General features: G+C 35.1%; 1 protein-coding gene across 4 annotated transcripts in view; it reads right to left on the bottom strand.

Annotated features, from left to right (window-relative positions):
* The window catches only part of ANKIB1 (ankyrin repeat and IBR domain containing 1), a 111,688-nt gene that overhangs the window by 38,132 nt on the left and 58,050 nt on the right, over positions 1-15,506 (bottom strand). For all 4 annotated transcript variants that reach the window (XM_081147849.1, XM_081147850.1, XM_081147851.1 and 1 more), the window contains 3 exons: positions 11,851-11,968; positions 4,964-5,172; positions 3,464-3,552 (listed from right to left, as the gene is read on the bottom strand). In XM_081147849.1, the coding sequence (XP_081003975.1) occupies positions 3,464-3,552; positions 4,964-5,172; positions 11,851-11,968 (416 nt within the window). The remainder of the gene's footprint in view (positions 1-3,463; positions 3,553-4,963; positions 5,173-11,850; positions 11,969-15,506) is intronic.

The raw sequence follows: 15,506 nt of genomic DNA, 5'->3' as shown, positions 1-15,506 counted from the left end.
AAGTGTAGCTTAACATGGGAGGATACAGTCTGAGAAATGGGCCACCAGGTGAATTCATTCCTGTCTGAACGCCACAGAGTGCACTTACACAGCTAGGTGGTGCAGCCTCTACCCACATAGGCTGCATGGTATATAGTCTATTGCTCTAGGCTACAAACCTACACAGCATGTTACTGCACTGAATACTACAGGCAATTGTAACACAATGGTAATTATTTGTATATCTAAAAATAGAAAAGGTACAGTAAAAAATGGTATAAAAGATAAAATGTGTGCACACACTGAGGGGCAGGGGAAGGGCTGTGGAGGGAGGTGCTTTTGGAAAGAGAGTAGACGTCAGGAGGAGGGAGGGGGAAAGGAGAGAGGGAAGGAAGAGATGGGGAGAGAAAGGGAGAGGAGAGATCCAGAGACCCAGAGAGATAAAGCTTGAGATGACAAGTAATAAAAGGGAGAAGAAGAGAGGAGAGGAGAAGCGAAAGAGGAGAGGGAGGAGAGGGAGGAAAAGAACTGAGAGGAAAGAGATAAAGAGAAACGGAGGGAAGGGAAATGTGTGTGTGTACACATGCACACGTGTGCACACAGCAGGTGGACAGCATGCTGAGCTTCCTCACCTGTTTAAACCACCCAGAGCTAGAAGTAAATTTGACATCATAGTTGGATCCAGCCATTCCTTTCAACACTCAAACAAACTTTTTCTAATAATCTGTTATAATCTTATGGGACCACCTTCATATATATGGTTCTTCACTGATCAAAACGTTGTTCTGTGGCACGTAGCTGTAGTGCCCTGTTGGGGTGCACAGCTTACTTAGACATAGTTACTATCTGATGATTTAAATGTCATGTATTCTCAGCACATCAGGGGACGTTTAATTATCTCTGGGGAATTAAATGATGAACTGTGAAGACCTCCCTGAGGACAGGATCATTTCTCTGAGAGCCATGCTATTAATCCTCATCGAAATATAATTTCCCACTAAATTTAAAAGCAGAACATGAAGCTGATGAAATGTTAGTGAAAGAGAGAAATCTGGGGCAAACTTTACTTATACTTTTGTCTTGTAGGTCAGTTTCACAGATTATATCACAGATAGGTTCTCTCTGCTTATTACCAAACTTAGGAAGATGATAACTAACATTTACTGAGTGGCCCTATATGGCATTCCATATAGATAAGGCCATTTAACAATAAACTGACAATAATCTATGAAGTACTTACTATAATCCTCATTTTACAGATTACAAAATTGAGGCATAGGGAGGCTCCCACTTAACAAAGTCAACAACTAATAAGCAGCAGGGAGGATATTCTAGCCTGGGTAGAAAATAATAATTTCCCTTTCATTAAGCTCTTGGTATAGGTGCTTCAAAGCATCTGGGCTGAGCTGATGAGATAAGGGAGTAGGGAAGTATAAGATAAATTGAGAGGTTTTCAAACTAAGGACCTTTAAAAATTCTTCCTTGATTTTTGAACAGAGGAGTTTCTTTTCTATATTCCTATGAAATATGAAAAGACTGCAATTAATTTAAAAATGACTATCAACGTATGAATCACCCAGCCTGAAACTTGTTTTACTGGTGCTTGATTTGGCAAGAACCGGGCAGGAGTGCATAGGAGAATCCCAGGTAGGCTGATAACGTGCTGTGGAAAACAATTATTAGATCTTTCAAATTTAAATCTTACCACAAACTTCTCAAGGCTAGTCTGTGATGAGTATAGGGGATGGCTCCGCTGGTAAGAGTAAGGTAAGGAAGGTCAAAGAAGTTGAAAAATTATCAAGTAAATTCCTGAGAGGTGAGAGGTGTGTGTCTCAGTTTTCACACAGAAACCAAGGTCAACAGTAGCAAACCTGGTAGAACCCAGATAATGGTTCCTAATATAATAAAATACTTTGGAATGAGTTCTGACCTTTGCCAATTAGTTTACCTGCATCAACTGTACTGATTTGATCTGACCTAATTAGACTCTGAGTACAGTCTAGCCTATGTTTTAAAATAAACAACCAGAGCCTGGCTGGGCGTGGCTCAGCCGTTGAGCATCGACCTAGGATCCAGGAGATCGAGGTTCGATTTCCGATCAGGGCACGTGCCCAGGTTGCGGGCTTAATCCCCAGTCGGGGGCGTGCAGGAGGCAGCTGATCAATGACTCTCTCATCATTGATGTTTCTATCTCTCCCTCTCCCTGCCTCTCTCTGAAATCAATAAAGATATATTTTTAAAAATAAATAAATAAATAAAATAACCAGATATTCTTATTAATTTTGACTTTTTTAAAGCAGTATTTTTCCCCCTTTAAATGAAATCTTGCCTCATACCCTAGTTCAGAAAACAGGTAAGAAAATGTACTCAAAATGAAACCAGAGTGACAGAAAAATGATCAGTGTTGCCTACAGACTAGAGGGAGGGGGTGGTGGTGGGAGGGTAGGAGGGAGGCAGGAGGAGAAAGGTGGGAGAGATTTCAGGGAGAAATGAGGAAACTTTTGAGGGTGAATGGATGTATTCATTATCTTGATTGTGGTAATGGTTTCACTGGTACATACATATGCCAAAGATAATAAAATTCTTTTAAATATGTGGCTTATTGTATGTCAATTATACCCCAACAAAATTGTTTAATTTGCTCATGTTCTTGCTCTCTCACCCAAAAAGGTATTCCTCTGCTCCCTAAACTTGGTACCATGAAAAAGAATAGTTTGAAAATGACATGCTTTGCTTAGGCCATCAATCAGCAGATTTATGTGTCTCCAGAGAAAACATGATATGTCTCCAAAGAGAAAACATGATATTGTATTGTTCATTATACTGATCTTCTTAATTTTGTTTATAAACCTCTCTTGAAAAGTATAACATTAGAGCAAAGTTAATGGATGTGACAAAGTATAAATCTTGGCAAGGTAATGGGTAGAAGAATAGAGATAAACATGAGAAGCAAAATAAATTTTCCACTTGTAATATATATATATACACCCAACCATGCCTAGCAGAAACATTTAACTTTGAATTTATTAAAAAGGAATTCTAAACACTCATATCCTTACAGATACTCAGGGCTATTTACTTGTTAACAAAAAATTCAGAGAAAGCATAAAAATAGATGCTTAAAAATTCTTGTTATAGAAGAAACTTGATATTTAGGTGTAGGCTTGAAATTTACATGAGATGTAATATAAATTAAAATACTAAGAAAATGTATTTATATATACCTGCTTTGTTCCCTAAAGTATTTTACATTAAGCTAAATAACACTAATTTGCTAAATTAAATAATTTTACTAAATTAATAGACAGGAAAGTTTTAAAATAAGAAAAAAATTCTTCCTTAGTAGTGAAGTGTAATATATTTCAGTGTAACTCTGTAACCAATATAAGTAATCCATGTCATTAAATATTGAAAGCAAACAATTTTATTACCAAATGAGAGTGCTATCATGGAGTAAGAAATACTAAGCTGCATATATACTCACGACTCCCAACATCCTCTACAAAAGTCATGTCCACAGGGCATATCCACTGGGTCTTCAAAGACAGAAATACTGCACATACAAATGTCACACTGCAGATAAAGAAAAGCAATGATTTAAACAAAGTCATATGCTGGAGAGAGGGCAATACGTTAATTTGTCCATTAGTTTAAGGCAAAAATACTAGTATAGTAATTATAAAAAGTTGAGCGTTTCAAAGTTACAAGAGAAGTTAAAGCTAGTATGCCTACCTCTGAATAACAAATATCATGCCTGCCTCATTATAAATGATTTTGAGATTTAAATGTTTCAATGCAAAAGTCACTCTTACATTCCAAATTCATGTATTAAATTAATCAGTGACTACACATTTGGAAAAGGAAGTACAAGAAACAAATCATTACAATCTATTAAGGTCAAGATCAAATTGCCCATTTCAAAATAACCACTTCGATATCATGTCCTTCACCCTATACTCACCCCAGAAAATCTTTAACAACAGAGTAGCTGTTTTTTCCAATATAGCAACTCATGATATTCAGAGTAGCAATTTAAGGATTTCTACCCAAGGAACCCTGCTATAAAACTATGTATCTTCTAAACAATGACTTACTAGAAACAAATTTTATAATGTTACAGATGCAAATTATAGAAGGAATCTGTTTTCTAAGAAGGCCTAGATAAAACCTGGAATATCTTAATTTATCACTTTAAAAAAAAAAAAAGTCGTTACAGAATTCAGAGAGAAGGAGAGGGAGAGAGAGAAACATCAATGATGAGAGAGTCATTGATCGGCTGCCTCCTGCACGACCCCTAATGGGGGTAGAGCCTGTAACTCGGGCCTGTACCCTGACCAGGAATCAAACCACAATCTCCTGGATCATAGGTCGATGCTCAACTGCTGAGCCACGCCAGTCAGGCAATTTATCACATATTTTGAGTGGCTGAATTGTTCAAAAAAACATCAAAATTTCTTATAACAGTACATCAATGTTATGCCAATTAAAAACAGAGACAAAGGCAGTACTGTTTCTCAGTAACATTTATTATGGAAGTGTATCTAGATGACAAACTCCAGAAGCTTTACTGAAACAAATACATAATTATCAATGTAATATAAATGTCTGGAAGAAAATATAAAATATGTTTTCATATAAAGTGCCTAACACAATCTCAGCTTTTAATATTTCAGTATGGTGTGTTTAAAAACTTTAAGCAACTAGAGCTTTTAAGTGGTAATACAGTACATGGTTTTCCTAAACTCTTTTACGTTTCCTGTTTTGAAATAGAGAAAGAAAACCTTTGTTTTTCAGTCTTTAATTCAAAGATCACAAAAATATTCTGTGATAATAAATATTTACCGAAGTGTGAACTAATGGAACCCTTTAAGAAAGGTATAGGATTCAATGACAAGAATATGACTAGAGGGCCTATGAAACAATACTAAATAATTAAAAAGGAAAACACAAAACTATAGGAAGTACACTGAATACCAAACCATACCAAACTTGTGTCCAGATCCCCAGGAGACAAACTTATTTCATCTGGAGAGGTGACAGAAGAGCGTGTAGTCCTTGGAGTTCTTGGTGAAGGGAGTGTGTCCCAGGCATTACACCCACTTGGTGGTGGAGTTGGCATTTGCACACCTGATCGTTGGCAGCAGTTCTCTGGGTTGGACATCCAAGCTTCAAGTAATTTCTCTCTGTCCCAGTCTTTAAGAAAAATGAAATGAATATCTCTCAAAAAATAGAAAATTATGGTGTTTTAAGAGGTCTATAATAACATAAATGAGCATAAATTAAAGATATAGGCTATCCAAGGGGAAAAAATTATTTATATAGAGTAATTGGAAATGAATATTCAGGTATGTTATACCCATTAATATTTTTAAACAGAATTTAAACTTTTATAATCTATTATGGATTAAACCATGTCTACAACAATATGGTCAAAATTTCCAGTCATTTCTACTAATAACCAAAGGAGGTGGCTCACTTCCAGGATTTACTAAATTCTTGTTGGCATAGGTTTGAGTAAGCTGTTTTGCCCTTTCAAGAAAAACATGTAATTTTGTAATTAGCCTCACAGGTATCAAGTTGTAAAATGATTGCATAGCTCACTACGAACATGTCAAAATGCCAACAAGTCCTAAAAATAATTTAATAAACAGCTTGAAAGCAGAAAGAACTTCTGAAGGGATTATGGTTATACATAAAGTTTTAGTGAACTAGGTATAAATTCTGTATTAAGTGAATTCCAATCTGGTCTAACTAAAAAAGATTATCTTCTTACTTTCAACACTTTTAAGATAGCCAAGTGAGGCTATCTTAAAGTCCAGAGCCATGAAATCCTAAATCTTTAAAATAATAAACTAATACATCCAATTATTTTGCTAGGTGTTTTATACACATTATTTCATTTATTTTCCCCAGCAAGCTTTTCAATCATTATTTAGGTGAAGAAACCAACACTCAGGGAAGTTCTATAACCTACCCAGGCTCACACAGAATGTGAGGAATCTGAAACTGGTTTCTGTGACTCCAAAGTGTAGCACAATAAAGTGAAGGGTCAAGAATAGAGTCAGTTATTTGCAGTAGGCTCATTCTATACAATTTTACAGTTAAAATACAAAAGCTGTTGAAATTTTCTATACAATATTTTTTTCAACCATGTTAAATCAATGTATTTGGTGGTTTAAACAGGATAATTATGACTCAGACATGCAATGAAGAAGAGGGAACGCATTTCCACCTGAGTAAACCACATGCGCAAAGGCACTGGAGTATATAGGAGAGAGGTGAGCAGTTCTGCAAAGTTACAGTAAACCTTTGGTGGTCTGGAAAGATGGAAAATAAGATTGGAAATAGGGATCAGATTACAAAGAGTAATAAAAATCCAACAACTGAAAAAAACTGCATATGAATACATTCCAGGAAATGTTGCTAAATGGATCTCAGTCTTTGATCGGTTATTACTTACTTAAAAAGTTAAAATTACTTTTCTTTAGAAGAGTATGATTATTTTTCTAAAGCCTCTATTATGTCACTTTAACAAAGGGAAAAAAGAACTATAATTCATATACAGAGATATTAAATATGCTAAATTTTAGTCTTATCTACTACAAATATTTTTCAGCAAATTACTGTTTGGATCCCATCACATTATTTATTTAGCAAATACTTATGGAGTGCCTTTTATGTGCCATGCATTGTGTCAGGCAGTAGAAATACAATAGCAGGAAAAACCAGGCACAGTTCCTGCCTTCATGAACTTAAGAGTCTAATAAGGAGAAAGACATTAAGTAAAATCAACACATTTAAAAAACAACCATCAATATCAAAAGAGACAAGAAAAAAGAGAGAATATCCCAGTCAGGGAGGTCAGAAAAGGTGACTCTGGGAAAATGGCCTGGAGTGGACATCTGAAGGATGAGTGGGACTTAAGTAGGTAAAAGGGAGAGGAGAAGACATTTTAGACAGATCAGTGCACAGCATGTTCAAAGACCTTGTGGCAGAAGGGAAGGTGGCATCCTTGTGAAATTAGAAAGGTCAATGTAGCTGGAGCATGGAGACCAGAGGGGAAGCACTGTGTGACCTGAGGCTAAAGAAATAGGTGCTGGGCCACGAAGGACTTTATTTAATAACACTGCTATCATTAGCTTAGGAGTAACAGGAAGTCACTAAAAAGTTGGGCGTGGGGTTAAGGACAGGTTTTCATGAATACATTTGTAAAGATCAGTCTGTCTACAGTATGGAAAACAAACAAACTGGATAGGGCAAGAGTGGAGGGAAGGTTGACCAGAGAGCTATTGGGTAATATAAGGGAAAGGTGATGGCAGTTAGGGCTAGGAGTTTGGTTGTAATAGTGTAGATGCAGAGAAAGGGAGAAGTTATTGATTTGGGAGGTGAAACTGACAATTTGGTGTGGAAACAGATTCTAAAAGAGAGGAAATGTCAAAACTAGTGTCCAGGTTTACCCCGTTGGTTGGCTGGTGCTGCCATCTATGTAAATAGGGAATACCAGAGAATCAGGTAGAGGTGGAAGAACATGATTTTAAGTTTTAGACATGATGAATTTAAGGTGCTTTTGAGATATCCTTAGATGTGTTTTTATCTATCTGTCTATCTATCTATCTATCTATCTATCTATCTATCTATCTATCTATCTATCTATCATCTATCTATCAATCATCATCTATCTATTCTTTTAAATTAAATTTACTGGGGTGACATTAATAAAATTATATAGGTTTCAAGTGTACAATTGTATAACACATCATCTGTATACTGCAATTTGTGTCCACCACTCAAAGTCTAATCATCATATGTGCTTTTATTTTTTTAAAAAAGATTTTAAATTGATTTTTAGAGAGAAGGGAGAGAAACATCAATGTGAGAGCAGAACATTGATCAGCTGCTTCTTGCAGTGCCCCGCACCACGGATTGAGCCTGCAACTCAGGCACGTGCCCTGACCAGGAATTGAACCAGCAACACTTTTGGTACATGGGATGGTGCCCAAACAACTGAGCCACACTGGTCAGGGCATCTTCTTTCATGCTTTTAAATAGGCCGTTACATGTAAGGGTATAGCTTGCATAAAAGAGGTCTAGTCCAGAGGGAGAAATCTATACCCTATAGAAGCCTTGGGAGAAGATATCCTTTTGCAAGAAGAGAGTAGAGTGAGAAGAGAAGATGTAGACTACCGATATTTAATTGCCTATAGAAGATGATGAGCCTCCGACAGAGCTTAAAAAAATACTTCAATATAAATTTACTCTAAGCACAAGCAAAATTAGCCTTGGTCTCATATTTTGTAAATTTTAGGTATTTTCTTATTAGGTAGTATTCAATTATATAAGCTACTTTTATTACTGAGAAAATGCTAGAGAATCACCTTTGTATTCTTAACAGAGTCCTCCTTAAAATTCAATTACTACTTAGCAAATACTGCCAAACATTTTGTCTTCTGCTTAATCAAGATCAACTTCATTACTTTGGGATTAAATTCGACAATAGATAATATAAGACTCAAATCTATTTTCCTGTGTAAAGCTGAATGAATATAGCCAAGGATACAATCTATAAATCTTCTACACAGTTCAGTTTAATAGCCTGAAACAGAGCCTGTCCTGGTTCTGAGAGCAATTAATGTAAATTGTAGCTCTGTACGCTATTTTATTCACTAACATCATTTATCTCTGTACATCTTATTTGGTTACCAAATATTACTAATATTACCTAAATAATACAGAAGAGATGTCCATTTGAAACCTGCATTAGCCTCTATTTGATGCCTTCACAGGGAAATAAAACATAAAACTTTTATTGAAAAAGTTATCACAGAATAAACAAATCCTAAATAGGAAAAGTCAATTAGTTATCACTTTATTAGAACTGACCCCTATTATGTGAAAGAAGTAACTCAGAAAATATCAATGGAGTAAAAATGGAGTTAATAATTTAATAATACTTGATGATATTATGTATAAACACACAGAGATGGAAATGTTTCTTTTAATTGCAATAAAATTACTAGTAAAGTTATCCTTAGATTCTATATAATATTGTAACTTATGATACCTCGTATTAACTTATGATACATTATATTAACTTATGTTATGATACATCATATTATCTAGCTGAATGTAGATACCTGTGGCAGAAATGGCTAGAGTACACAAAAATGCTACAGTGTAGAACAGAACTGTTGCTTAGAGTTTAAGTGTGGCTATGTAGCTGAATTCTGGTCAATGGAATATATGTAGGAATGTTGTATGCCAGGAGTGTTGCAGGACAGGCTCAAAAATTTCCCACATTTCTTTCTCCCTTCTCTTTCCCCTTTCTGACTGACTGGTTGGCTGGAATGGAGATAAACCCCAGGAATAAACCTCAGAAATCCACTTTGTATAAGATGGCAGTCTCGATCAGTTAGTGTCCTTGAGTAACTGTGTGCAACAGAGTCCCTGTCCCACTCCTAACCATAAAGAGACTTTGGACTATAACATGATTAATAAATGTTTACTGTTTGAATTTATAATTTTCTTTCAGCAGTTATCTTACCCTAACTAATACAACTGTCATGTCATGGCTCCCTACTAATGGACAGCTTCCACTTCTCTGCCAGCTCTGCATTATATTTAAAGATACTCTCTGTATTTAAAAGCTCAAGGATATACTTTCTGGTGCTGGGGAACTTACCCTAAAGAAACACAATTTAAGGCAGTCTGCATTTCTTTACAAGTTTTTATGTAATGACTAGTAAGCATTATTACTGGCTAAAAAGAAAATGTTTTATCTTTAAATTCTATTATTTTAAAAGCTATTCTGAAAATCTAAATTTCATTTTCAACCCAGGTCAAAATTTGTTTTCAAAAGGGTTATTTTAGAAAGATGGCAATGGAAAAATGTAATTTTATAATAAAATCATGAATTTTCAAAAAATATATAAATAACATTTCAGGTATACTATCTATTTATTCTATTACTATTTCTGAGGTATTAATGTATATCAGATATTATAGAAACAAACAAACAAACAACCCCAAACAATAGAAGCTGTCCTCTAAGAGCTCCCAGGTTAACACAGAAGAAAAGCAAATAGATTATCACAATATTGTATTCTAAGTGTATGACTCATACATGCGCAGGATATAATGGGAAGAGACGGGAAGGGTCTCAATGCAGACTTGGGATCAAATGAGCAGAAAAGGTTTCCTGGCAGAGGTGATTTCTCAAGGCAAATAAGAGTGGGTAAGTGAAGAAATGGGGAGATTGACAACCTAGGTGGAGAAGCCTGGGTCATGAAGGTCTACTAGAAAGTTTGGATGGTTGTAAGTCTGTGGAGACCCAGTGAAGGGTTTTTCAGTAGGGGAGTGAGATGCTCAAATTTGCATTAAGAAAGTCTAAGGGGAATAGGAAAAATTAATAGGGTGAGAGAGGAAAGGAAACACTGGAAACTAGGACTCAAGAGACTACAGTTAAATGAAAAATGACAGCCTGAATTTAAGTTGGTGGCAGTGGGAAAAGCAACAGCTAGGGAGGGTGGGAGGAGGATCAGAGATATTTAGGAAGAGAAATGAGAAGATTGGTCAAAAGTAACAGAAATGAAGGAGTCAATTCAAGTTTTTGGCTAGGGTAATTAGATAAATGTTGTTGCCCATATATCAAGACAGTGGGAGAAATGATGAATTCAGAGAAAATGTTAAATAGGCACTTAGAAATACAATCTCGAATACCTTATTAAAGTCAAGTTGTAAATATATTCTTTATTGTTTGAAGAGTATATCTGGTGGTTTTTGAAACCTTTGGTCTTATTAGATAAATGTGCACAGCAATGTTTCTGAGAGTGGTCCACTTGGCAGGCTTGTTTAAGACACTTTTTTTTTTCATGCTTTACCCTCACCTAATGACTTAAAATTCTCTGGAATTAATCCTAGGAATCTCTGGTTAGTTTCCCAGGCAATTCTTATTTACTCTAAAATTTGAATGTTGCTGGTATATAAAGCGTCAAGTACAAAACCCCAAGAAATATAAATATTAAAGGTAGCAATTCTGGAGGGTTATATGCAGTTATTCACAGTGGTGATCAAGGGATGATGAAATACAAGTTTTAAATTTAATTCTGATCAAAAGATTATTAAAAAATATTGGAAGTTGACACTCTATTTTAGTATAGATTAAAGATTTGTAGTTAAAATAGACAGGCAAGCCTCAAAATGGCTGGAATGGAATAACCATTTATCTTTCTCTTTTTAAAAAAGAAAAAAATTGTCTTTGAAACCAACCAAAATGTCAAATATCCAGAGCACAATGAGGGTCCATCTCAGGATGTGACAGCTCTCAGAATGGCTACCTAAGAGAACTTACAACGAGCTGAGTACTTTTCCTAAGTAATGTGAGTAACGTCCTCAAAACAAACAAACAAACAAACAAACCTTGAGAGATAGTGTATTCTTGTGTTGACTCTACAATTTTGTGCATTTCATGGTGAGAAACAGCTTTTACATAAAATGAACTGATAATACTAATAACATAACTGTTAAGTATTTAATTGACTTTAGTAAAAAATATTAAAACCAGGACTAGGACTATAGATTATAACTCTCAACTCTGCTCAAATCAGACACATTTCTAAAATTAGACAATCTATAAGTTGGTTTAATAGCTTGATTTTTTAAACAGAAATTCCCTATTTCTCCTCCAGTTTATACTTCAAAATACAAAATATTATGAAGATACTGAGTACTGTACAGTAACCATTGCCCAAAAAACAACTCAGACTTGTTTAACAAACTATTTTGTTCTGTATTAAAATTAAAAAATAGCCATTTTTAACTCTGAAAGTTTCAAAGGCACCCATGTGACCAGAAGCATGACATCTATTGTATTACCATGAGCTCGAAGTAAAGCTTCAGCAGTAAACAGTGGAGCCTGAAGCATGTCTGCAGTTTCCACAATAAGCATATCCTTCAATCTACGAAGATCTTGAGGCCTTAATCCTTCATATGGCTTTGAAAAGAGGAAAAACAAAGTTAAATTGGCTATTATACGCTTTGGAAGCTCTAAATGCCTATAAACAAATATAAGAGCATTATTTATTTAATCTTTCAGTTTCAGATTGATTATTGAAGTTCAAAAGGCTCTTTATGCTCCACTATCATGGACTTCAAACTACTCTTTCCCAGGTCTCTTTTAAACTGGAAAATGAGTGCCAGGGCTCATGCACCTTATCATTTTAAAATAAAAGTATCACACTATAATGACAAGACCATCCTATGTTACAGTTTTGAAAATTTGGATAATATCCAAAAACAAATAAAAGAATCTGGAAAAACCCCTGATAATCTCACCACTGAGGAATAATAATGATTAAAATTCTCAAGAATTTTTATCCAGCCTTGTTGCAAATCGACTGTATGTGAATATATGTGTGTTCATTTAGGCAATTTTACACTTATTAAGATCCAATTTAGACTGCTAGTGGGATTATATAATACCTATTAATTAATTTGGAAAGAAGTAACTATCCCATATAATTGAGACTTTCTACTCATAAACCTATTATTCCAATATTCAGGTATTCATTAATGCTCCTTAGCTTTCATATAGGTGACACATCATCTCAGGTTTTTTGTCCTTCTGGTATCCTTCTCTTTTTCCCCCTTTTAACAGAAAACATAAAGAATAAAATCACGTCTTACTACTCAATTATTGATGACATTTTTGCCTTACTTGTTTCAAGTCCTTTTAAAAATAAAGTGAAACCAAAGAAGCAGAACTTCATAATCTGTGACGTGTTCCCATCACATTTCCCTACTTTCCCTCATCCTTGCCTATGACGATCACTACCACAAATTTGATTTACAGCTGTCATAATATTACGGCACAACATTATATACAGGGTGTCCCAAAAACATGTCTACACACTTTAACGGTTGATAACTCACTTAATTTTCACTTCTTTTCAGGTTTAACTGACTTGAAATAATGGGTGAATCCAGGCTAAGCTTTGAACAAATAAAATTCATCCCCTAGACTTTTTTATTGGGGATACATAAAAGATAAGTTTTTGGTACAAAACCAGTAACTGTGGACGAGTTGAGGGCACACAAATGCCGAACTAAATGATTCTTGATGCTTGCAGTTCCACTGCTTTGCATTACCATCAGTGCCTGGACCAGAACGGTCATCAGTATGAAAACAGGCGTTGACAAAAAAATTATTCATTTCTGTAGATTTTTTTAAATTTTGAAAATGAACTATATGTTAATAAACACTGACTTTATAATCATTCCAAGTGTGTATACATTTTGGGGGGACACCCTATATATACCACTAGGCAGTCTGATTTTCTTTATTTTTATTCAGTATTGTGTTTTCATTATTAATATTGATATATTTATTTCAAACCTTTACGCAGATTTAAGCTTACTGCATGCAATATGCATAGAACTAAAGGCCACGGCTTAAAAAGCAGTAGAAATTCCCAAGTACTTATCAGAATAACAACCATTCAGGATGTCCTCTGGTAGCATCTACCACAGTTTCCAGAGAGCTCTGGGTGGTTAGCAAACCTCATCCACTGTAGGTGACTTACAGATACTTTGGAATTAGATATTATCTTTATTTCTTGCTTTGTTTGGGATCATGGAAACCATTTCATCAATTCTTAGTTAACCCTTTATGATTGGGACTCTATTCACCAGGGATAATTTCTCAGTTGACATGGTAAGTTTCTTGCTCCTTAGATGTCTTCTGGCAGGAATGCATATATAAGCAATGACTGTATTAATGACAGAAAAGAGTAACAGACTTGACTGCATAAATATCTGCCAAGATTTAAACATAAAAATTGTATCACTTTTAAAATCTAGCAAAGTGGCCAAGGCTAAAAAAAGAGATAATACTCAATACTGGAAAGGCTGCAGTGAGATGGCCCTCTGATACACGGCGGGTAAAAATAAAAATTGGTACATCATTTAACAACCAAGCATGTATCATGAACCTTTAAACGATTCATCTTTGACCCAATAATTTTACTAGCAAAAATCTATCCTAAGGTATAATCATAAATATGAGAACAACTATGGTCATTTGCAATGTTTGATATAAAAGTGACAAAATGCAAGTAACCCAAAAGTACATTAAAGGAGTTATAGGACGTCTACAAGTCAGAATAGTCAACAGTCATTCAAAATTATTTCCATGATGAGTCTGTAAATATCAAGAAGTATTAAGGAAAGCTCTGGCTGGGTAGCTCAGTTGGTTGGAGCATTGTCCCGATATACCAAGGTTGAGGGTTCAATACCTGGTCAGGGCACATATAAGAATCAACCAATGAACATAAATAAGTGGAACAAACTGATGTGTGTGTTTTTTCTCTCTCAAATCAACTTTTAAAAAAAGAAAAAAAGAAAAGAAGTATTAAGGGGGAAAAACCTAGAAGATAGAAAATATCATTCCAGTGATAAAAACTGGAAGATAATAAACATTTAAACTTTTCACTCTGCTTCTTTTTATATAGAAAGTTTTGTAGGAAATACTTAACTAAAAAATAGCCCTGGCTGGTGTGGCTTAGCAGTTAGAGCACCAGCTAGCACACCGAAGGGTCTCAGGTTCGATTCCCAGTCAAGGGCATGTACCTGGGCTGCAGGTTTGATCCCTGGCCCCAGTTGGGGCGCTCGTGGGAGGCAACCAATTGATCTGTCTCTCTCACATGGATGTTTCTCTCCCTGCCCCCACTCTCTCTAAAAAAAAAAAAATCAATGGAAAAAATATCCTAGGGTAAGGATTAAAAGAAAAAAAAGAAAAAGATAAATCACTGGGGATGTAAAGAGCTTTCAACAGTGGAGGGGAACACAGTCTGCAGTGCTATTCCTTTTAAAAATGATAGTGAAAATTTACGCTAAAGACATTTCATATGACACTGCATTAACAGCCTACTGCAACTATGTATGTGTTCAGTTATACTGCCATGAGCCTCTACATATACAGATATCATATGAACTAGAAAAAAAAAGAAAATTTAACCTAAACTACTCTATATAGGGGTACCATTAACTACAAAAGGAAAAAAATACAATTAAATACAAACTATCATTTGAAAAGCCCCCCAAATCATCAGGTACAGTTTGCTTTTAAGCTAATTTATGAACCACATTGCCCTGCAAAAACCTAACAAGTCCTTTTACGGTAACATTTGTAGTACTCACTCCAGTATAGAAATTATACACTATGTATAACATCACTTCTAAAAAATGAGTTCCAAATTCAGACTTGGGATTCCAGGTGCCTCTCTAGAATCAGCAATGAGGGTGAATATTTCTTGATATTTCTACTGGTGGCAATTGTGTTTCCTGGCATTACTTTGTAAATGTTCTTTTTTCAGAACAGTCATTTGTTGAGCAAAATAAGATTTTAGAAATATTAACAAAGGGATAATATAAAGCAATCTGCATAGATTAAGTTTCTTTAAAATGCAGTTTTAAACTTAAATAGGTTACACTGAAAGAAAAGTAGTTCTTGAAGGAGAAAGATATACTGCCTT

This window comes from Miniopterus schreibersii (genome assembly GCF_964146895.1).
Source record: "Miniopterus schreibersii genome assembly, chromosome: 9".
In the NCBI taxonomy this organism is placed as follows: Eukaryota; Metazoa; Chordata; class Mammalia; order Chiroptera; family Miniopteridae; genus Miniopterus; species Miniopterus schreibersii.
This window is presented reverse-complemented; position numbering and strand designations above follow the sequence as displayed.